Genomic DNA, 22,621 nt, shown 5'->3' with positions numbered 1-22,621 from the left:
GGTAATTGCAAAATGTAGATAGATGTGTTAAGAATACACAGCTAGAAAGCTTTTTCCTTATCATAAGAACTAATTTAGGCCTAACTTAGTTACGGTGATTTTAGATACATGTCATTTTCAAGACAGTGATACAATTATGCGGCAGTTGTTCTTGGTGCACTTACCCATTCAATAGTATCTACCGATAAAAAAAAAGTGTCCAATAGCTGAACTGACACCAGATAAGATATGTATATATATATAAAATTCATTAACGTGACTTGAGTATCACTGTTCTAAGGGTTTGCTACCCTCGCGTAACCTTAATGACTATAATAATGGGTTTCTAATAACTATTTTGTATTCATTGAAAATTGCGGCATCCTACCAGTCTAATTCAGTCTTGAATTTGGGGCTGCCAAACCAGATGATATAATTAGACATTCGTGAAATGTCTCAAACAAGATGTGGGCAGTAGATGATTGCATCTTTCATCGAGTTTCTACGGGCATCTTTCCAAGAGAGAGGTGTCCAGGTCGAAATCTACAAAAGTCTATGACAAAAAAAATAAAAGGTATTAATATAATGTGTGAAATCAATTTACTATAGTGAAGACACTTAATACGGCTATATACAGTTCAGTACTTTTCTTTAAGAAAGCTTTGTACAAAAATACACTTGTCTTTGTACCAAATGTTTTTATTTAATTACTCGTTTTCCTTATCAGTAGCCAAGAAAGTGTACGACGATTCTATAAAGCACAGGAAAGCATAGGTAGGTTCAAGGACATACATCACATGTTTGAGCGTTGGCACTCTAAACACACAAATGTTTTCCTAAACATTAAGTAAACACTGCTACTAAGTATAATCATACTTTATATTTGTATGCTTTATGGTGCCGTAAGTATGCACGTAATGCATATATGCAAGCCTAGCTGAAATAAATTCTCTTTTAGTGAAGATGTGATTTAAAATTTAGCTTGATTATTCTAAAATCAAATTCTATTGAAAGAATTATTGAAAAGGATATTAATAATTTTTGCGGCATTGATTCGATGAACTCGAAAACATTGTAGAACTCTGCTTCTCTTTCCTTGTATTTTAGGCTATATTTTAGCCTTTGTAAGATTAACAACATTATCTTTGATCAGGCTGTCTGTTTCTGCTTGACTGATGCCTAGTTCTTCAAGAATCTCCAGTGTATGCTCTCCAATCTTTGGGTCGCAAAGTTTCGATAGTTGCGCAGGCGTGCGAGACAAACGTGGAGATGGCATCGGAGCTAGGGCACCGCCGTACTTGACGAAGGTGCCGCGGGCTGCAAGAGGTTAACAGTAGCATTATCACTGATTACACGAGTATTCTCGAGACAAGATACAACGTATGTATCATGTCTATGTGCAATTGCATTATGTATTTTATCTCTTTGCCGCCAATCCAGCGCCGTTTTCCCATAACAAAAATAAAAGGAGGCGCAAAAACGGACTATTCCTTGCACGTATCCAAGGGCGAATATTGCAGAGCTGAATTCTAAGTTGAGAATAATCCTCTGTACTGCAGAAGCCTAGTTTATGCCTAGTATTCTTACATGTGTGAGCTGCTTAAATACAGACAAATATTGGAGGAGAAGAGAATAAGATCCTATATTGTAACTGTACGTAATATTTTCCCGCTTGATGTCGGAAGAAAGAGTGTTTACATTTTTGCTGAAGCCTAGATACTAACCTTTATGGAGTTCGTTTTCGGCCACTTCTTCAAAATCAATCACCGGAGTAACGCACGCATCTGTATCTTTAAATATGGCAGTCCATTCCGCTTGCGTCTTAGCCTTGAATATTTTGGATACCTCTTCTTTCGCTTCATCCATATTTTGCATCTGCGGAAACTCATCAGGATTTTTGCCCAGCCCTTTTACGAACTCGGCGTAGAACTGTGGTTCCAATGCGCCCACAGCCATGTATTTGCCGTCTGATGTTTCGTATGTCTGCAAGATTTATGACAACAAAATAATCGCGATTTTCATATTTTCTAAAATTTCCTATACCTTGCATTACGTGCTTTCAAACTTATAGTCAGATTATCATACCCAGTAATTAGGTATAGATTAGATAGACTACTGCCTAAAAATCCGAAGACTAAAATCTGACAATCCTCACCTGATAAAAGTGGACGCCCCCATCGAGAAGATTGCTGCCCCGCTCAGTAAACCATATCGGGACACCCCCTTCAGAGCAACGAGTTCTCCACAGAAAAGCTGATATGTAAGCAGTACCTTCCGTCTTCAATGAAATGAAAACGTACCCTGTTTTGTTTTTAAGATTGCTTATCACGGTTCTTGTTGCACAAGGAGCCAATCAGCCAGCGCAGCGACTCCCTTATACATAGATAGCTCAGTTACCTGGACTAGAAGCAAACCCCTCTCAAAGATTACTTGAGACAAACTTCAGTTGTTCTAATCGTGCAAATGTATATATAGATTTACGTATATATTTTTTTAATTGTTATTCATTCGTATTGGTGCTACATACATTAGCACGTTTGCGCGTACGAAATACCTATTTGTATGGGGTTCGGATTTTTTTAGTGTTGTTTCTATTGAAATAAGCTGACTAAATCGTTGCGCATGTGATTACTCTGCCTACTAACCATTGAGGTGTCTACTACTTGTCCTTTTCCGGATTTGGACCTTTCAAACAAGGCAGCACAGACACCCATCGCTGTTAGGAGACCTCCTCCAGCAAAATCGGCTAAAAGGTTCACAGGCGGAAACGGAGGAGCTTTTGACTTACCCAACATCGACAGGACGCCTGCAATGAGATTTAAACAAACTATTTTCATACATGTATTATAATATTATATATATATATATATTATAATTTTTTATTTAAAAAATCTTTACTTCGACCTATATCTACATTAACATATAGTTCTGTTACTTTTTGTTTTAGTTTATCACGAATCAGCGATCAGGGTAATAGAAATAGTTTTCTCTGGTCCAATTATGCCTGATAGGCAATTTGGACCATCTATTTCAAATTCGACACAAGTTTTATAAAGTTACCTGATGTAGCGACATAGTTGATATCGTGGCCGGCAACTTTCGAGAGTGGTCCATCTTGTCCGTAACCAGTAATGCGCGCCACTACCAGACCTGGATTTGTTCTGATGATTCAACGATCGAAATATAAACATTCTTTTTCATCTAGTGCTCTTCGTGTGTATATAAATCGATTAGGATGACAAAATGTGCCATAGGCGCTTGCTACTGCATGTAGTAGCGAGCTTTTGATTGCATCAAATAACACTGGCCTGCGATGCCAGCTTCCAAGGTTATTTTGTCCTTGCATCGATTAACTAAGGATATTGAGAACTGACCAACGTAACGATACGGATGTATTCGTCCCTTGGTACTGCACTAACCATAATTTCATATTTTCATTATTTCATCTCTTCAATGTAAACACCAGTGATATTAGATCGATCATGGTAATGCTGGGTGAAAAAAAAAACACTATTTCATATAAAATAACAATTGAGACTTGCTTTCACATACTTGAAAAGTTCTATGGGTCCAAGTCCCATTCCTTCAAGAACACCAGGTCGGTACGGATCGATAAGGACATCGCTCCGGTCGGCAAGTTTTTTCAACAACTCACGACCGCGTTGCTGTTTCAGGTCGATCCCAATTGAACGCTTCCCTCTAGCCATACGGTCAACGACAGCTCTACGAGATATTGGCTGTACTATGTGATCAGTAAATTTCGACTTGCGTTACGTTATTCAATCTTTGAAATGAAACTAAGGTGTGCTTGCTTCTTTTAAAAGTGCTGGAGTATTACGAACTGAATATAATAAAGAAATCATCTGCGAGATAGTATAATGATGCTAATCCAATTGAACTCTGCCTTTTAGTATTTTCGATAGAAAGGCACGTTCGTGAATAATCAAACGCAGAATTATTTCGAACAAAAACTATTTGGGATAATGATTTGTGTCATCTCGATGTGTTGTACCATGTCGACGCGAATGACATCAGCGCCAAAGTCTGCGAGAATCATTCCGCAAAACGGAGCTGGCGCTAAACCAGCTAATTCCAAAACTCGAATTCCACGGAGAGCCATGTCGTATACTAAAACCACTTTTCACTATAGTGTCAAATCAAGAAAATGAACGATACTTCAATTATGGATCAAATGCTGGAAAGAAACGAGTAGTTAATAAGTTGTATCCCTATAGCTGATAACGATTCATTTGGCTTGCCAAATTTAGTGGTCTGAGTTCATTCCACGACTTCAATAATATTTTTGCACTAACGAGTAACTGGTCTCTTTCTATTGCTTCCTATGATTTTGTTGCAGGTTTGGAACTTGTTCGTAAAAAGAGCCACAAATTGACCAAAGGCCAAGTTTTAGGTCTGCAACCATTCCACCTGATTAGCCTGAATAGTAATGCCAATCATTGCGTAAATCATACTACACCTAACACGTTACAGTACACGAAATTTAAACAGCATTAGAACTTAACGGTATCATATCTTCAAACTTTTCGCCGTTGTAGACACTCGCCTTAGAGACGCACACGACATTGCACGAAGCCACACTACTTCAAAGCTGAGTATTAGGGTCGCAAACAATGGCGGCCAAGGGAAACGATCACGATAACAGGTGGCGCGTTTGATTGCCCGAGCAGAGTGAACGGACAGAGATATTGACTCCCGGAAAAGAAATACTGCGTACATAAAAACGTATATTATACGTTATAATACATACAAACGACCTGCATTGGTTTTCTTGAACCGAAATAAGATCCGATCGGCATCGAAATGTAGAATTAGCTTAAATTCGTTAGAACAAAGTGTTTCTTTTCAGTTGGTAGTGAATCTAACCAAGCATTTCATGACTAACTCTCATATTTTAAAGCATATCTATACAAATAGAAGGCATAATACTGAGATCGTTTTTGCCAACCGGCCCTTCTGGACGCAAGGTACAATCCCTGTGTTTGTTGATATGTTCCTGGAAATGTGTCGTAACATATGCGTAAAATCTGCATAATCCGAAGGGTACGGAAAATCTCATTGATTTACTCTATGACATGCATATGTTTTTATTTTCTTTAGCTGATCAAACGATTTATCATTAACAGATTTCATATTACTCAGGAAATACGTAACATTCTTTATCTTGCTACTTATGCGTCGAAGTCGAAAAGGTATTTAGGGTGACCACTGAGCGATTAAGCGACAACGTTTTTTTCAATAAACAGAAACTTCCGTGGTGCAATCGATGAGTATTGAAATCAAACTTGATCTAACGGTACTTATGGTAGCAATTGGGTAAAAATACCCCTTGACTTGAAATATATCCGAGGCGAGTTTGCGTTGCCTAGACACTGGCCACGTTTTTAAATACCCTTGAAAATTTCTGACAGACTGGAAGGCCGAAAACAAAATCTGCGAAGCTCTCCGAAGAGACATATACACCATATACTCTATGAAATTTTCAAGGCTACAATATAGCAAGGGTAAAGAATGCATAGTTGGTTTAGCTAACACAGGGAAAATGTACTAGAGGAGAGCCTGATAGTTGTTTAACTATTCGATAACATAGTAAATGTCGACTAATTTACTGTATTTTAATATTAGCTGCGTTTTGCTGACTCGTCAGATGAAAAGCAGTAAACGGGCAATCAGTAGACTGACAAGTGACCGGGTTCCTGACGAACAGAAGTTTAAGATCGTTGACTGATCCTATCCGAAACTGATTTACTCGCCAAGTTATCATATTTATCAGACCAACATTTTTTACCAACTTCTCGACTATATCGAATAGTCAATCCAGTCAATTTACCAAATACTGCTTACGTGCCTCTGTTACAGCTTCGGAGCTGAGCTCTGCCTCTATCCATATCTAGTCGTCATCCACAGAACTCAGCTGGTCGAAGAGTAGCAGTGATATTTGTTGTGATGTCTTGCCTTTTGTGGACTGAGCGGTCGTAGATCGACCCCAGAATAGAAAGCGATTAGATAGGCCACGCCAGACCATTTGACAAAACGGACCAGCTGATTTTCTTAGAGAAGCTGACTTGTATTTCATGAATTGATACCTGTTGGAAATTTTTGTGTTAACAAATAACTTCACGTTCTATTCACGTGAAGTGATTCTGGACAATGGTGATCTTTTTTTTGACTAACGTTTCCTTGAGTGCAAAATCTTCGATTTCTGTGTACGCAACGTGTGACGAAATAGCGCACCTGCTTATACGCTTAGAACTACGCGGGGTGCGTATCTTGTGCCATTAGCGGTATCGAATTGGCGTGTGGGCTGCGCATATGCACATATTTTTCAGAGGGTTCGGATCTTGTTATGCTTGTCAGAACAGCGTTGTCGCCCGAGTGTTCAGAAACGGCGCCTGCGACCGGTACAACGAAGTGACGTGCTTGTTTTATGTGAAGTGACTTGAATTCGTTTTGAGAGCTGAGAAAATTGAAAATAAAGCCCTCCGACATGTTTTTGTCGGCAGATCGCCAGAAACAGAAAGAGCTACAGGCAAAGATCGTCGAGCAGGCAGAAAAGATTCAACGTTATGAAACTAAACTTAGCGGTGAGCAAACTCTACAAGCATGACAAATCGAACTACTATGCAATTACGTAGAGATTTATACAGTAACCACGATGCTTAGGAGAGCGATCACACTGGCATTAACATAGATTCTAGAGGTACCACAGGAGACGAATAGCGCTTCGAAACATTATTCGCTAGAATTTAGCTTAAACAAAACGCTTTTATAGGTGCTTCTGCCCTATGCGAGGTTCTGCATAGACTGTTAAATCGACGTTGTTTGTAGCTACGGCCTAGAAAACACTGATTTACTGTTAGAATGCAATAAGCTCTTTTGCATTATTGAAGCAACTTTGATGATGCTGATTTCTCGGAACTCTCGCCTTACTTATATTACTTGTTAAGAGAAAGTTCTCTACAGCTGAAACGACGATCAGCAAGAAGCTGCGTTATCAAGCTGAGCCTACAAATGAATCCACAAATAACTATTTGTCCGCTAACTAATTTTTTCCGCATACACTATTCAAACCTTCATTAATATACTCTTATAGGCACGTTGCGTAATACTAATTATCGCAGTACTCTTGCCCTTTTTATAATTATTTCGTTCTTTATAGTGATGCCCTGCTTACACTGAGACACATATCCTACTACAGTCATAATATCAATGAATTTAATGTCACACTTACCATAATATCTGCTCGATTACCAACGTATATTGGTCTATTTAACTATGTACGCTTCTTCGATTACCTTGTCCGGATAACTAGAAGCATTCAAGCTCAGGAGATTTACAGAACGGACCGAAACAAATTCAGAAAATATTCAACCCATCACCAATATCTGGCGCTCATCTCGCCCTAAAATGTGACTCTATCAAGTAAAAGCTCAAATCAAAGGAGCTGCTCTTCGGAGACTATTTTAGGTAAACAAACCAATACTTCTACAATTTCGAATCTACAAATCTGACTCGTTAGCCCAGCCTCGTAGACTATAGCTTGATTACATACAAAGAGAACTGCGTTTCCTGTTGTTTTAGGACAGCTGCTACTGCTGCCATAAAGTTGACCAGTATTAAACCTAACCTAATATCCCGTTGCAGTAATTAACTAATTTCCCTAATGTAGTCAAGTCAATCATTTATTCAACAATAATATTGTTCCAGTAATTAGCTACCTCCAACCGAACCTAGGAGGCATTTGGATGTACTAATCCCGACCCGTGTTCTCCTAGGAAACGGCCTTAATTTAAAAAAACATCAAATATAAATCCAAACATATTTCAATACGGCTATAAGTGTGAAGTCCCATGCGAACTATTAGTACGTCGTTTACACTTTACATTACTCAGCCTGATTTAACTATACAGTTTTTTTCTTATCATTCTATTACCCTGCTCGTAGCAACTCAGTTCTTCTGCTAGGAACCTCCTTGTAGTCCTGACACCCTATACTCATCTCGCTTTCTTATTGTTTCTTATTCCATTTTTAAATTGCATATCGACGGACTCTCGCAACCCTGTGTGGAATTACCCTTTGACATACAGATCGTAAAAATGTGTAAAATTAAAAATTTTGGAAATTATCGTTTCATATGTATTTGAGTAGGACTCAGAAAACTGAGCGAGTTTTGAGTACGTACCGGTCACATATTGTTAGTCGTTTTGGAAGAAAATTACCTGAAAAGATCAAATATACATAAAATTGCTAACACTCAGTATAATGGAAAGAACTTGTATGTTGAAAAGGCATCCAGTTACTAAAATATAACACATAGTTCGCAGCACTATGAAATTTATTCATGATCACTTTACGAAAACCCCATTCCGGGGAAAAATCAGACGTTCATTACTAAACAAATATCTGGATAGACGCATTTTTGTTGTAACTCTATTTTATTTAAGAGACTATATTGAGTTTGCTGTAGTTGTCAACCCGTGAGGGTTTATACCTTCTGCTAAGCGTTATTTGTTGTAGTCTTCCAGTAGTGACTTCGGGGAGGAGTTCATTTGATATACACTAGTAGAATCGCTAGTGGAAAATATTTACCTTTATTTACTTAGCGTTCATATAAATAATAGGGTCAAGAAAAAGTGTGCATATATACGAGCACACATATGTGTAATGAACGGTTGTTATTTTCATATTCATGTTTTGTTTTGATGATGATGAATGATTTTTGTTGTCTTAGATCTAGTGAAGGCGTATAAGCGTCTGCAAGCTGAGAGAAATACATTAGACGAAACAATACGAGTGCTAGCGTCGGATAGAGACGATTATAGCAGAGGCACCCGCCAGGAGTTAACAGCTTCGAGAACAACACAGGGAGGGTACCAGCTCTCGGCTGCAACCTTGGACCAGCAACACTCAGGAGATGGTAAGATTGCCAATCTTGTGCCTCCATAAATTCGCAACATGGCAATTTGCCTCAAGCCCTATACGTGATACTGCATGAGAATATACTTACGTCTCAGGTAAAATAAAGGAAAAAAATTTGTCAAGGTAAATTCCAGTCAGTATCATTGTTGTTTCTTGTCGTATTTTACAGGACCAGGAAGTGGATTGGCATCCGAGGAAGGTTTCGACGACGCTTTTCAGGGGAAAATATCGGTTCTCACTAACGCCTTGGCCACTCTTCGAGTGGAGAAAACCCACTCCGAACAAGCGTACCATGCTGACAAGAAAAAATTGTTACAGGTAGCGCAACGATAACAGCAACAAACTATCGGTCCCTGTATAGGAAAGCAAAACCTCGTATGCAGATATAATAGTCGCGGTGCCTATGTATCTGTTTGTTTTTCATAACTGATTATTGCTAATTTGGTTATGGCAAGCGTTAGTACAAGGCTGCATGTCGCATGAATCTGACGCTTGTTACTTCAGAAACTCTGACCCAACAAGCTCGAATAGCTCTAACAGAAAAATAGATTTGTACATACAAATTACTTTTAAAGCGAGATTAAGCAATTTTCATACAATTCTGTAAAAATTCTAAGTCAACCATTGATGGCATTAGAAATACCTTGACCTAGAAATACAACTTGATCCTCAAAAAACGTACATATCAATGGATACTGTTTCGCACTGATTTATTTTCAAACCATTGCAGTGAGAACCGTATCGTTAATTTGTAGAAGTATATTTCTAAAGTGATCTATAGTATCCCCATTTACAGCAAAGTTATGTCTGGCAATGCGAATAGATCGCTGAGATTATCGTGCAGCGTTTCAGTGTAACGTCATCTTTTACATATTACGTGCAAAATACCTGAGACTTCACTATTACGTGTCAGCGTTACCTAGGGCTCAAAAACCAGTTTGCAGGGCCTATGGACACTATATCTAGTTCCGATTGACCGACAATCACTCCTTTACTTTTACTTACCTAATATTGACTTAACAGGAGAAACTCGAGTTGACGAAAATGGTTGAGACTCTAAAGAAAGACTTAGATGAAAAGCAGCAAATCTTGCAACAGGTAAACGCATTTTTTATACTTTTCAAAAAATACTAAAGCTTAAAATTATTGCTAGGGAACTCGGTATGTTATGTCAATTCGTAGAACACACCAAGTACTCAAAGTCCAGGAAAGCTATTTGTATAATTTATGCTATCAGTTAATTATTTTTTATTTCGAATGTAGATTCGTAGACATACTCATTTTCCGGTGTGTATTAGCATTGTGTATCCCGATTGAATATATTTACATTCATTTTATAAAAAATTGTTTTTACGTCCCGTTTGGTTAGCTCAAATATGTTTGTTGGATATTTGGGTTTAGTATGAAAACGCGGCGCTAGGTATGATCACAGAATCGATGTAGACATTTTCTGCTTCTTTGTAAATTCTGCTTCACAAGCCACTTCTTTTGGCACGAACATTTTGTCGCTTGTTGTTTCAAGCCCTCATCAGTAACGATATCCCTTTACAAATCAGACGCAGGCAAAATTGTCGGATGAGAAACAGTATCGGGAAAAGGAAGCTGCGGACAATTTAGCGATGATGAAAGAGCTTCAGAGTAAACTTACGGATGAGCGGAATGCCAGGTTTGTATCAGGGTACTTTTAGGGTAAGAAACGTTAAACGTACACATTTAAACATCTGTATGCATTAGGAAATGTTGCCGATTAGTTTAAAAGAAAGACTCCGATCTATTATGGGATCCTTTCTGCCGTTTCAGGGAGATTGTTTACAAAGACACCGTAAATAAGTGGGAGCAAAGATGCCATGCGCTCGAAGCTCAAATCGATCTTCTGAAAGACATCGAAGAAGAACGCCGTGAGAGTGACGTCGAACGAGATGTCGGACGAAAACGCGATGCTCAAAGAGACGATGGTATGAAATTAGCGCAAAAACGCAAGTGTGTTTGCATTGAATGTTGACCCGACTATCAGTAGAAGGGTCCATGGTAAAGTACAATTTTTTCTAGCGCTTAGATTTCTAGTTTGCTGATGTTTAAGCGACTGGAGTGAAAAAGACGGAAAGATAATTTTGTTCATCTTTTATTGTGATTTTTCTGACGTCGACTATGCAGAAGTGATGCGCGAGTTAGAAGCTCGAGCGGCAAAAGACGCTGCTCGAGCGAATCTGGCTGACGAAAAACTAAATCACTTGCAGACTGTGACTGAAACGCGAATTGCTCAACTTGAAGCCCAGGTGTGTATCACAGTAAACAAGGCTTGCATGTTTTGGCCGTTCACAGAAACGCACAAGTGTATAAGAGCTGTACACTAAAGATGACAAACCGGTTTCTGCACAGGTAGAAGAACTTAGCAGCAGTGTGGCATTGTACGACCGAACCCAGCAGCAGTCACAGAATTTAATTCAAAGTTTAAAAGAGGAACTTGCGCGAACGGTGGCACAGAGCAGAATGGCCGCTATATATTCTACCATAGGTCTGTACATAGTGAACTACAAAATGAAGAGGTTCTATTTACAGTAAGAAATTGAGTTTATGTACTAATTGATACAGAAACGAAGTACTCCTGTTAATTGGTCACACATATATCGATTCAATGTGATTGATTTGCTATTAATTATAGATGAGGAATCGAATCACGATATTAGCTCGCTGTTGAGCAGCGTGGGCCGCTCATTGGCGATGCTTGCAAGCGCGAATCAACGTTCCCAAGAGTCAGTGGCAGATCTGGCGCTCGAAATCAATCGTATCTTAAGCAAACACAACTTTGATGTGCATAAAAGGTGTGCACAAGATGTGCTCGACATCAAACAGGTGCTGAGCGAAGTTCTATTCACTTAAATTCGACCTTGACAGGCATTGATGTACATTTAACGACGATTAAGTTAATACCGTGATTCAACACGGAATAAAATGCTATGTTCCTAATTTTTAACGTTGGATACTAATAAGCAGTTTATATAGCGGATTGCAGGGCCCTATAAAATGTTGTGTACTGGCTCTTTAGAACGGGTACATGGACAATTCTTGTATACCAGAAAACCATTCGGTTTGATTTTCATACACGAATGTTAAGATTTGACCTATTCCTACCAGCTATTTTCGAAAGCTATTTGGTCAGCTGGCTAGCTCAACGTGTGTTTTTTTCTAGTATGTCATCGCCTTTGGTCCGCTTGGCAGGAATTCGAAAGCTATAAGGAGCTCCACGCAGCGTCTTATTCGAAATCGTCTCATAGACTGTCTCGCACCGACTCGGAAGAATCCGACAAGGTGACGCGGCTGACGGCGCAGCTTCTTGCGAAAAAGCAAGAGTACAACGGAAATATCGCCGCACTCAACCAGACGATTCGTGAGCTGCAAATGTCGATCGCTGATCTGAAAACGAAACACCGCCAGGAGTTGGCACAGGTTCGTGGAGCAGCATATAAAACAATAACCACATGAAAAAATATACAAGCAACAAACTTTATTAGTAATAAATTTCTTGAAAGCAATGTAATTTATCTATTGTGCCTCTTCTGATTCCTGATCACTGATTTTGATTAGGTCGAGTCCAGTTGGCGGTCCCGATTAGCAGCATCCGAAGAGAGTATGGCCCGTCAACGCGAACGAAGTATGCAACTGTTATCAGATCGAGAACGGGAACGCGATGATGAGTCAGACACCGCCGCTGGACTTCTACGCAGTACAAGCGGTAACGTTCAAGCTGGCCACGGACCACATACTAATTCGATTGGCAGCGGTAATCCACAGCAGGCTGCCCAGCTCCTAGCTACACTATCGAAGGTTAGGGGGCCTGTTTCGATCGTTTATTAGTAGTATTTCAATAATGAAAAATTAAATTTGGCATAGAAAGTTGTGCGTCTTGTCAAGCTTAGTTTGACATATCGAAGTGCCATCCCTGACAAAAAAAAAGTTTCCTGGAGAGTACGCTATCGTTTCCTTATATGTCCTTCGTGGTGTTTTTCGAGTTTATAGGTTTTTCAAGAGTTTGCTGTCGAGCCCAGTCAGCACAATTTCAGTGGACTACAGACATATAGGGTGGTCTTGCACGTAGAAATATTACGTATGTAGTACACTTACATACTTCATGTTCTCTGTTTTATTGATTTCAATGAACAACAATATAGCAGCAACGGCAGCACGAACTTCGGAGAGAAGGATTTGTATCATCGAAGACGTCAGATGAGGATTCCATGTTAGCCGAACTGTTCAGTCTGTCAAAGTCAACTGCTCTAGGCGCCGGCAGCGCCGGCAAAATAGAGATGCTCCATTATACGCACGAGATTGCTCGAAAAACAGCGGAAATTCAACAGCTGGTACGTCTGGTCATGCAAGTCGGACTTGCCTACACAAATGTTACTGTATATTCACGTTTCATGTGAAATGTGAATGAAAATTACATTAGGCAAGTCGTCTGCTATTCGTTATTGTTGCCACAATTCCATTACTCCGTTTTTGTGCACTAGACTGTCATCGTTCAGCATCAATGCTTGCTCGATGGGTGACGTTTGTTTAACGTTGGATCGTTTAGGGGATAATATTTTAAGATAACTGTGCATGTGAACTTCTCTGCGTGGTTCGTTTCGCATGTATGCAGATCAAGGATAAGAAAGAGACAGAAATGAAGTTGTATCAACAGTCAACGTCATTCGGTGATCGGGAACGAATCCTGCGCGCTGAGGTCGAAGCTCTTACCCGAACCATAGAGCTACAGAAGAGCTGTTCTACTCTTAAAGAGCTCGAGAAGCCATACTTGAAGAATGTCATCCTGCAGTATATGCTTTGCCCCAGCTCGGGACCCCGACTCCACATGGTCAAGGCAATTTCCACGGCATTGGATTTCACCAACGAGGAAGAAGAACAGGTGAAACAGGCCCTTCAGCGAAAAAGGATACTTAGCGGATGAAAGTAACTTGTATACAAATTCGTTTGAAAGCAGCTTACATAGTTCTAACGCACGTTAGCATCGATCGTACCGATATCCCTACAGTTGCTTGTAACGAGACGCGTAGAACGTCTTAACGAGTACGGAGGGCCGCTTCTGCAACTGTTACATTGTATAGATAGTATGTTGAAAGTAGACGTGCCACAAAAAAGTTCAACGATACCAATTAACGCCGTAAGACCTAGGCAAGTCGAGGGTTGTCGTAACATCATCCTACAGAGGACTGCACACTTCTGGGTAATACTAGATGACTATAATATCTACTAATTAGCAAAAAAAAAACTGGGATCTTGATTTTACAGCATCGGTCATCTCGAATGCTAATAAGATCGTTTTATGTGTCTTTTCTTTCTCTTATTGTAAACATCTAACCACGAATTGCCACGATGGTCTCGCCTGTAGCTAATGTATTGTTTACTGGGGGGGTATAGGAGATAGAACATGTTACCGTAGTAGTTATCACATAAGTGATGACTGTATCCTGTAACGCAGTTGAAAATTTCTCGGCAAAATCGTTTTTTATAATATTGATACGTCTGGTAATTTATACGAACTGTGCTTGATATCATTCAGTATGATCACTCTAATAATTCCCCTTAGCGGAAGATTTTGCAGTGGTTCATTGCGGGCATCCCCTCATGTGTTCGGTGAGAAATGTGACTAAATTCGATGCACAACTCTTGATGCGACAAGTAAAAAATACTGATCACGTCTTGGAAAGACGTCTCGTTTGATTTGCCTATATAGGCGATTGGTATTTGCTGTACGTCTTCCTCAGGGCAAAAATTTCCGATAATAAAGGCTTCGCTATTGTCTATCTATCATTTCGTTCCAACTATTAGAAGATGCGGATTTACGAAAAGAGTCCAACGATTATCTCACATCTTTGCCATTTACCTAATAACTATGCACAGTTTATAAAGTCACCAATTTGTGAACTCGCATGTATATGTCGCATTACGGGTGCCTGTACATGTGTATTCTGTAAATATATTTTTCTAATACAAATGTCATTTCTAGAGCGGGCTGCAGTCCCTCATAGAGCTCACTGAGAACTTCATGGCAAACAATTATCGGCATCGTATTGAACGTTTTCGCACCAGTAATTTGCCGGCCTATCTCTATGAGGTGCTAATACGTGAAAAACAGATCGTCGAACAGAGAACATATCCAATATACAAGCTTATATTAGACAAACAATTTATACATTAATGTGTCAGCGACTACGAAATTTCAGCAGATATTTGCGGACTAAATAAAAAAAATTGCATAATATAGAACAAGTTGTCTTCATCTGACAATGCTCCGCTCATCAGCAAAAAGTAGCCACAACATTTATCCTATTTAGCAAGATGACTTCATCTTAATTTAGTTCTATATTCAAAACGAGTATTATCAGGAATAAATACAATCGGGGCGGGGGGTGAAGTTATTTAGCAGTAAACAGAAATTTATAGGCAGCGCCGAAAATGATGATTACACTAGCTGGAGCAAAAAAGCTAGCTGAAGCTTTTAGAGTGGCTCTTCTGTCTTATCTATTGTATTCTTCATCTTTACAGACTAGATGTTATTGTTAACTCGTCCATATTTTAGGTACACCGCACGATAAAAGAGAGCGACTGCCGGAGTCAGCCCAAGTTTCATATGACATCCGGGTAGCTGTTATTTTTAGTATAGAAAGAGGTCATTTTGTCGCCTATTCTCTTTTATGATGAAACTATAATCGTCGTCCTTGAACAGTGAAGGATAGTGCTGCTGTTGCATGATTTGCGAGTTCAGCTAATTTTAGCAATTAACTCTGTCGATAACGTTTGTGGAAATACGTTCCTGATAACGCCGGGTGATTTGATCAATTTTTTGTTCAAACCTGCTACTCTGCTCGCAATGTTGGCCGATCGACAGTAGCATTGTACACGACCTCACAGGCACCATAGTTATATTTTCCTGTCGCAAAAAGGTTTGCCCCTTGGTTAGAAATGGAAGTTTCAACTTTATATTACCGATTTAAACGTCTTTTATGCTTTTTCAAATCGTTGTCCATCTAACCTTTCGATTCTTTGTAGACAAGGTGAAACACTTTCGCCATAATTCAATCCCATGCTTAAATTCATCTTTGATTACTATTCTGACATGAAAAATATCAAGCTCCACTATTTTCAAGCTTGTGAAACGAGATTTGGAGAGGGATAGCTTCAAATAAGATCTCACAGGTATTGCTGATCATAGTGATATGTTCTTAGCACGCAAATAAATAGCTGGCATTTTATCACTAAGTTATAAATAGCTGACATGTACGCATAAAAACCGTCTAGCCGTTAGGGTCTTACGTGACGATTAGATCAATTTTGTCTGTTTTCATTGGACATCAGCGTATAAACCTACTGTTGAATTTGTTTGTCCTTAAGTTATAGTGTGTAGTAAGTGTAGTGGCCTCACGGGTAATCTGCAGTTGATTTTCACTTTACTATAATCGAAGCAAACCGAGTGTTCCAGACGTAGCCAAATGTGCAAGTAATGTCACAGAAATTATGTTTTTCGTTAATTTTAAAAAACATCCGTGCCACTAACCTGGCTTTTATGAACGATTAATCCGTGTAGCACTAGCCTCAGTTTAACTAGTCTGTAGTCGGGCTCTCCACTATGTAAAAGCCTTACACCACGCACTTTCAGCCCACTTTTGATCACCTGTTGCAACAGCTCGTCCCCTGACAGGCCGACGCAGGCAGATAGAGCAATCGAAGGGACAAACATACCGTAATCAGGCAGACGGATTGATAGGTTGTCAAGGATTCCTATGTTAGTGCATATAGGAGTTTTTTTAGGTTGACTCAGTGATATGGTATCCTCGTTACCGTCCATTGACGGTTTGAGTCGTGTGGTTCCAATGTTGGCTTGACGTTTCGCGTTGTTCTTGAACGTGTTGGTACAGTCTTCGAGGAGTTCTTCCAGCAAGGTCTGCCTCAATCCTTGAATGCCTTGATCTTTAGTTCCGGGCGCTGTCGACGAGCTTCTGTCTGTGGCGCCGCTAATTCTCTCACGTATTGGTGTCCTAGCATTGCAGGGTTCAAAAGCAAACGTTAGAATCACTGGTTTTTTCGCCAAAATCATTAACCTAAAAGCGGCGCTTACGAAACTGATATTGAGTAAAAAGATCCTCGAAGTCTCCTGAGAAAATTGCATGTGACTCCACCTTTTTAGTTGAAACTATGAGCTGACTAGAAAAAGCGAGATACAGACTTCAAAAAAGCCATTTATTTAAGTGCTAGGCTGCTACGAACAAATACTATAGACTACAAAATTAAATCACTTTTAATTAGCTGGGCAAAAATAGCGATTTTGTAATGTGTTATCGGTACACCTTGTTTTTTACACACTTGTCTCAGCACTCTGGCAGTGTTTAGACAACCATAAACCTATCATTCGCGTTCCTATTTGTAATTTCTCTACTTATGACATGTCGAAGTAAATCGATAGTGGGATACGCTTTCTTTTACTGGGTAGGGAAAGTCTCGTTATGATGCGTACTTGGACCGGGAAATAAGCAGGTTGAAACCTCAATTTTGCTCTACCCAGAAAGTAATTGATGAGGTCTGGCGTTGTTCTCAACTAACTAGCCAGACTGTAAACTTGAACTGTTATTTTTATTTCAACACTATGCGTTTTTTTGAAGAAGTCGAAATAACGGGTGTTGTAACATTGTTTAATTTTCGTATCTTATAGTATCAGATGCCCCTTATGTCCATTGCAAATATCAGTACCACCTTAGGTTCGGACCTATTTGTCACTGCTAGAAAACGCTTAATAGCAGATACGTAAAATAATACGTAATTATGGCGATTATATGCTCCAGGCGGATATTTCCTTAAACGCTGTGTAAATTACAGTAAATTATGTGGAATACTAGTTCTGATAGTAGCTGACAGTCGGACTCAGCTTTCGTGAAGACATTTTTCAAATGCGACAACATTTGACCACTTACTCGCTGATCTCTAACACTCCAGTCCCCATACTTAAAACGCTTACACAACCAATCTTTGATGAAGTTTCGGATCATTGTAGCACTTGATAAACAAAGGCTTAGCCACTGAACGTTCACCTTCTAGACCCAAAAATGTGTATTCCTCTCTCATTTTTTCCAGTAAAAGCAGCCAGTTTTCACTCATCGTTTTCTAGAAGGCCGGAGTATTTACCAAGCAAATTCGGTCGACAAACGGCGCAAAGCTCAAGAGTCATCTAATTCGAAAGTTTGTCGAATTTGACTCTATCGACTAAATATATTATTCGTTTGACTGATGCTCACTACTATTAGCACCTGCCGTTTTAATCAAAAAAGGCTCCCTAATATTCACCATAATACACACCTGGTCATGTGATATGGGCTTCTTGTTGTGCTTGCTCCGTTTTCCGTTTCCACAGAGATGCTTTGGACATTCGACTGACCTGGCGCAGGCTGGCTTTCTGCTGGGTAAACCCAAGGGGTCGAACCATGGTACTCAATTCTGAAGACATTTTCCAAGGCAGTAATCATTGATTGCGGGGAAATAAATCCATATTATTTGTATTCCAGAGGAGCTGTACTTAACTCTTCGAAATGTCTTAAGAAATCATTAAGATCAACTCCGTTTTTAAAACGTGAAATTAACCTTTTTAGATAGGCCTGGAAGCGCAAAGGTACTTTCATACAATCCATTTTAAGTGATTCTCAGAGAGCAAAACGTCAAGGGTCTTCCGGTCGTTTTGCACAGATCAACAAGTCGTCACGTATAACGTAAAGCAGGCCGGTGTTGCGACCACCCTGTGGACAGTGCTTGAATTTATAGAAATAGTTATGTTACCTCACCTGCCAGCAAATCTAAGAACCATAAACACATGAGGAAAACTATGTGAAAGCGTATTAAGCCTTTACCTTAGTTGTTGCGAAAATATAAGTATCTCGAAAGCCGGACGGCGGTACCCATCAAAACAGTTTTTGTCTGAACGTCGTAGCATGCACCCGTTATTTCTTGGGACACAATATAATACTCGATAATTTCCCTATACCACAAACTGGGTTTATCATGCCAGCAACTTCTTTATGTCTCTATTTTTTTAGTTAGAAGCAAGTGGCAGTTGACAAAATCACACAACGCGTGCATTTGACAATATTTGTAAACATTGTTTTTTTGCGGAAAAAATGGTAAGCGTCTTACTAGTAGGAATGGTTACTATTAATCGAAACGAATTCTTGAGAACTGGTAGAGAGCGTAAATCGAGATTAGGATTAGCGTCAGGTTGTATGGCGTGACAAAGCGTTCACGTGCTTTGCTAGATACGGCGGTCACAAAAGAAGAGTGCTTTAATAAGCCTGTAATTGTAACTCAAACGACGTTTGCTAAACACAGTCTTATGCATAGATTCTTTACCAAGGACGATTTGAAACATGGAACGCACTGTCAGCCAACTCATACAGAGGCTAAAGAAGAAGATATTTAGTACTGCAGATCATATCTGTAACCTGACATTATAAAATTCTTTGAGAACCTAGTCGACGGACTCTTGTTTTCTCTTAAACTTAATGCTACCAGGACACTCGATACTGTGTTATCGCCATCGTTCTGCCAAAGTAAAGTTTGTTTCTAACCGTATGGGCGTCTTTGAAGTCTCTCGAATGTGTAGTGACGTTGAAAAGTGTCGACCTTTGCAAAAAAATAAGGTACTTTACTAAGTAGTTGGCTATACCTGCTATATATGACAAACACTGTGCAATGAACTATTTTCTATTTTTCGATATAAATTAGTGTAACCTTGATAGTCAGTACGATCGCTTCTTTCAAACAAAGGTTCTTTGGTCATTTTGATGGACAACACGACGTCATAAACGGCAGGTAATAAATAAGGTGTTCGCAAAAGGGCTGCTTACGGATCTGTGCATATTGGATTGAAGTCAAAGTCGATATGTCGTCTCAAGCACCCGTTGTAGGGGCGTAGAACAGATTCAGAAAACCTCCTCGTCTAAATATAACCATCGCTACGATGTAAAATCACCGCTCTAAAGGCAAGCAACTTTCAATGAATGCGCCCCTGGGGTTCATCAGCCAAAAAGGTGGCGGCGACTGTTTTTTTAGCTTGCACATAAAACACTGCCTAAATGTACCAGTAAAAGAGTAATGAAGAGTATAATGCCATCATTTAGAGTCATTTAAATTAAACTATTCGCAGGAAATAATCCCGTTTGAACAAAAAAATGCGCCTCCAACAGGCCGATTTTATACTCTATAAATTGATTGCTTTCTATAATTGAAAAGCAAGAAGAACTAGGAAAATAGAAAACTTGGGGGAAGCGTGCGCGGCAAACTGGTAGTTCTAGGGTCGATAAACAAATAACGCTTTAAAGATGAAAAGGCCTATTCAAGGACCACTGGAAGGTGGTTGTAGGTCCCGATATCGACAATAGTAAAATGAGCATTTTGTATCAAGTGAGCAATAGACATGTCGTACTGAATGGTAACCGAGATTATTTCTGGCAATTCTCGGTAAGAATTGTTACCGAGAACCTGACTAAAGCAGTATATTTTTAACCAAAGCACCCCACTAACCTCCTTGATTTATCTTTGAGACCACAATTTAACAGAATATAGAATCCACAGTGTGAGCGGGGTAGGTTTCCAAAATAAGCACAAACAAATAATGTACAGAAGGATCGGACAAAAGCCGTTTAATATTTTCTTGTTCATATACGATCTATATGTTTGCCAGCTGAATTTACCTGTAACATTTATGAGGATTTGAATGAATGGATGATCACTTTTTGCGCTCTCACGGTTTTGCGCAGAGATCGCATTGAGCTGAACACCGTGTTGTCCCTATCGAAGCTGGTCTGATTTCACTAATAAATTTTGGATTTAGGAATGAATTTTAAAAACCACTAAAATAAGCCTAAAAAGAACTACTAGCAATATGTTTTTATACGCACTTGTTTCGTATGTTTTTCGCACAAAATATTTCGTACCTAGAAGAAGTGAAAATCTTGCTATGACAGACAGGCAGCCGACGCTAATTGACGGTCATTTGATTCCATGATTGCGTCACCGTCAGTATTGCATAGCTATAGTAGAGCATTATAATGCATGCTAGATAATATGCAAGTTAAGTTTAAAATGTTGTTAACTTGAAATAAATTACGGTTTAAAGTCATATCCGGCTAGTTGAGATTTTTTTAGGACCGACGTTTATTGTCCTCTTGGATTGTTATCATCGACATTATTCTTCCTATCCGCAATATTGGCTCTCGATAAATTCGAAATGTTTCTGCACGAATAGAGAGGATATTTTATCGAGCGAGCTTAAGGAAAATAAAAACAAATATATATGTCTTTTGATATGCATTGTTGTCTCCTTAAGAATCTAATGTTAGACTATAACTGCCACACAGTGTTACTTGATTTTCTCGATTGCCAGCCTATTACCCTATCATAGTTCAACAGCAGAAAAACTATAAGCTCGCACTCGATATCCTGCAGGACTCTCGCCATTGTAGCAGCTGCAACGTCATCTGAACCCATTACTGCGCCCCACCATAATGATCCTATTAAAGCATCATTTTCTTATCTTTACTCACTTCGCCATTAAATCTAAATAAAATAGCCTATTACTGTTATTATCGTTGCGATAAGTATAGCTAGCGTAGTAATAGCAGAGACCATAAGACGTAGAAGTACCTAAGATGGGGTTACTTTTGGCTTGTTGTTGAAACGACGATGTTGACAGCTGCCGCCGTCGCCGTCTGCCTCCACAGTCTTCTGCAAGGAGGGCCTCAGAACTGCGGCCCACAGACGGTGGCTGCGTATCAGAGATGCTGGGAGAGCCGGGCCAGGGTGGCAGAATGGACGGTCAGCGGCGCTAACGTTGTACTGCTACATTTCCGTCGATCCGCAATTCTCATTCGCCGGCGCGGCGACATTCATTGTCGTTGTTGCTAACGCGATCAGAATCACACGTATTATGGGAAATGGATTGGCGTCCGAATGGCGCCTGCTGGTTCGAGGCAAACGGGGTGATCCGAGTTACATTGAATATTATAGTCAGAAAGCTAATTCGGAGTTCTTGGTAGGAAGAACTATAATTCTTGATGCTTCCGTTTTATTTTGTTCTTCCGAATCTATTCCAGAGTAACTGAGTGGAACTAACTGTCATAGTGAGCGACATACAAGTTTCTTAGAAGTCCCATGTTTTGTTTACTTTCTCGCTGTTGTAATACAATATTGTAGGTTGTTAAATGTCTCTTCTAGTTGTTCTGCTAATACAAAATAGCGTCGAACTTTTTTAGGCTAAAGATAGGTTATATGCGGCACGTCTGCGAACGCAGTTTATAAGCGCTTTACGGCCTAGTGCATTCAGCGTGGCGAAACATGTATGGAGGCCTTATCTATTCTACTGTTTGTGTTGGTTTTATGTTATCCCTTATTTGGAAAAATGAATACATACTGAAATTTTGAGAACGACTTTGTTAGAGACACTTCATTTTGGGTACCTATATATAATCGGCTTACCATTTTGCTTATGTATAAACGGTCGGTGCTACTGCCGGCCTGCCGTAAAACTACGGCAAAGCTATAAGTACGCTCCGAAGTGGCCCGATAGTAAAATGGACAGAGCTAAGCGATTGGAGACATCTTTCTTTTACGTAATACGGCATGAAAATGAACCAAAATGATTCCTGGTCTCGCTTCAGCCTCGACG

General features: G+C 39.6%; 3 protein-coding genes across 8 annotated transcripts; 1 reads left to right on the top strand and 2 right to left on the bottom strand.

Moving 5' to 3' along the window:
• Nucleotides 1-657: 657 nt before the first annotated feature.
• On the bottom strand, nt 658-4,676 carry Amacr (Alpha-methylacyl-CoA racemase). 3 transcript variants are annotated; one of them, XM_022846221.2, is made up of 8 exons: nt 4,544-4,676; nt 3,992-4,123; nt 3,532-3,716; nt 3,040-3,140; nt 2,625-2,785; nt 2,135-2,257; nt 1,704-1,962; nt 658-1,296 (listed from the first exon to the last, which is right to left on the bottom strand). In XM_022846221.2, exons 2-8 carry the CDS (start codon nt 4,097-4,099, stop codon nt 1,088-1,090), a joined length of 1,146 nt encoding a protein of 381 aa, XP_022701956.1. In that variant the 5' UTR covers nt 4,100-4,123; nt 4,544-4,676; the 3' UTR covers nt 658-1,087. The 3 variants fall into 3 exon arrangements, with proteins under 3 accessions (XP_022701956.1, XP_022701957.1, XP_022701958.1); XM_022846222.2 differs by having other exon boundaries at nt 4,457-4,675; XM_022846223.2 differs by having other exon boundaries at nt 4,503-4,675.
• LOC111267754 (uncharacterized) lies at nt 3,532-19,318 on the bottom strand. 3 transcript variants are annotated; one of them, XM_022846228.2, is made up of 5 exons: nt 18,810-19,318; nt 18,265-18,402; nt 16,472-16,952; nt 8,180-8,216; nt 3,532-3,721 (listed from the first exon to the last, which is right to left on the bottom strand). In XM_022846228.2, exons 1-4 carry the CDS (start codon nt 18,890-18,892, stop codon nt 8,193-8,195), a joined length of 726 nt encoding a protein of 241 aa, XP_022701963.1. In that variant the 5' UTR covers nt 18,893-19,318; the 3' UTR covers nt 3,532-3,721; nt 8,180-8,192. The 3 variants fall into 3 exon arrangements, with proteins under 3 accessions (XP_022701963.1, XP_022701961.1, XP_022701962.1); XM_022846226.2 differs by lacking the exons at nt 3,532-3,721; nt 8,180-8,216 and adding an exon at nt 15,328-15,847; XM_022846227.2 differs by lacking the exons at nt 3,532-3,721; nt 8,180-8,216; nt 18,810-19,318 and adding exons at nt 15,328-15,847; nt 18,547-18,740.
• On the top strand, nt 5,867-15,186 carry LOC111267751 (GRIP and coiled-coil domain-containing protein 1). Of its 2 annotated transcripts, none has more exons than XM_022846220.2 (13): nt 5,867-6,581; nt 8,729-8,914; nt 9,086-9,234; nt 9,940-10,014; nt 10,473-10,582; nt 10,717-10,871; nt 11,071-11,192; nt 11,296-11,431; nt 11,579-11,769; nt 12,136-12,363; nt 12,502-12,741; nt 13,089-13,274; nt 13,556-15,186. In XM_022846220.2, exons 1-13 carry the CDS (start codon nt 6,485-6,487, stop codon nt 13,862-13,864), a joined length of 2,184 nt encoding a protein of 727 aa, XP_022701955.1. In that variant the 5' UTR covers nt 5,867-6,484; the 3' UTR covers nt 13,865-15,186. The 2 variants fall into 2 exon arrangements, with proteins under 2 accessions (XP_022701955.1, XP_022701954.1); XM_022846219.2 differs by having other exon boundaries at nt 5,868-6,581; nt 13,086-13,274.
• Nucleotides 19,319-22,621: the final 3,303 nt, after the last annotated feature.

Source organism: Varroa jacobsoni, unplaced genomic scaffold (genome assembly GCF_002532875.2).
Source record: "Varroa jacobsoni isolate VJ856 unplaced genomic scaffold, vjacob_1.0 scaffold_1217, whole genome shotgun sequence".
Taxonomy (NCBI): domain Eukaryota; kingdom Metazoa; phylum Arthropoda; class Arachnida; order Mesostigmata; family Varroidae; genus Varroa; species Varroa jacobsoni.
The sequence above is the reverse complement of the archived record's forward strand: the minus strand, read 5'-3'. Positions and strand labels throughout refer to the sequence as shown.

Bases quoted from the DNA above. Each gene is read 5' to 3' on its own strand.
- Amacr (XM_022846221.2), bottom strand. From the start codon at position 4,099: ATGGCTCTCCGTGGAATTCGAGTTTTGGAATTAGCTGGTTTAGCGCCA. The intron at 3,141-3,531 runs GTATGTGAAAGC...TTGAATCATCAG, and splicing joins GGACCCATAGAACTTTTCAA to AACAAATCCAGGTCTGGTAG. The intron at 2,258-2,624 runs GTTAGTAGGCAG...ATTTCATTGAAG, and splicing joins AAGTAGTAGACACCTCAATG to ACGGAAGGTACTGCTTACAT.
- LOC111267751 (XM_022846219.2), top strand. From the start codon at position 6,485: ATGTTTTTGTCGGCAGATCGCCAGAAACAGAAAGAGCTACAGGCAAAG. The intron at 11,193-11,295 runs GTGTGTATCACA...GTTTCTGCACAG, and splicing joins TTGCTCAACTTGAAGCCCAG to GTAGAAGAACTTAGCAGCAG. The intron at 12,364-12,501 runs GTTCGTGGAGCA...GATTTTGATTAG, and splicing joins ACCGCCAGGAGTTGGCACAG to GTCGAGTCCAGTTGGCGGTC.
- LOC111267754 (XM_022846226.2), bottom strand. From the start codon at position 18,892: ATGCTACGACGTTCAGACAAAAACTGTTTTGATGGGTACCGCCGTCCG. The intron at 16,953-18,264 runs GTGTGTATTATG...CTGCAATGCTAG, and splicing joins AGCCCATATCACATGACCAG to GACACCAATACGTGAGAGAA. The intron at 15,848-16,471 runs GTTAGTGGCACG...TTTTTGCGACAG, and splicing joins TAATCGTTCATAAAAGCCAG to GAAAATATAACTATGGTGCC.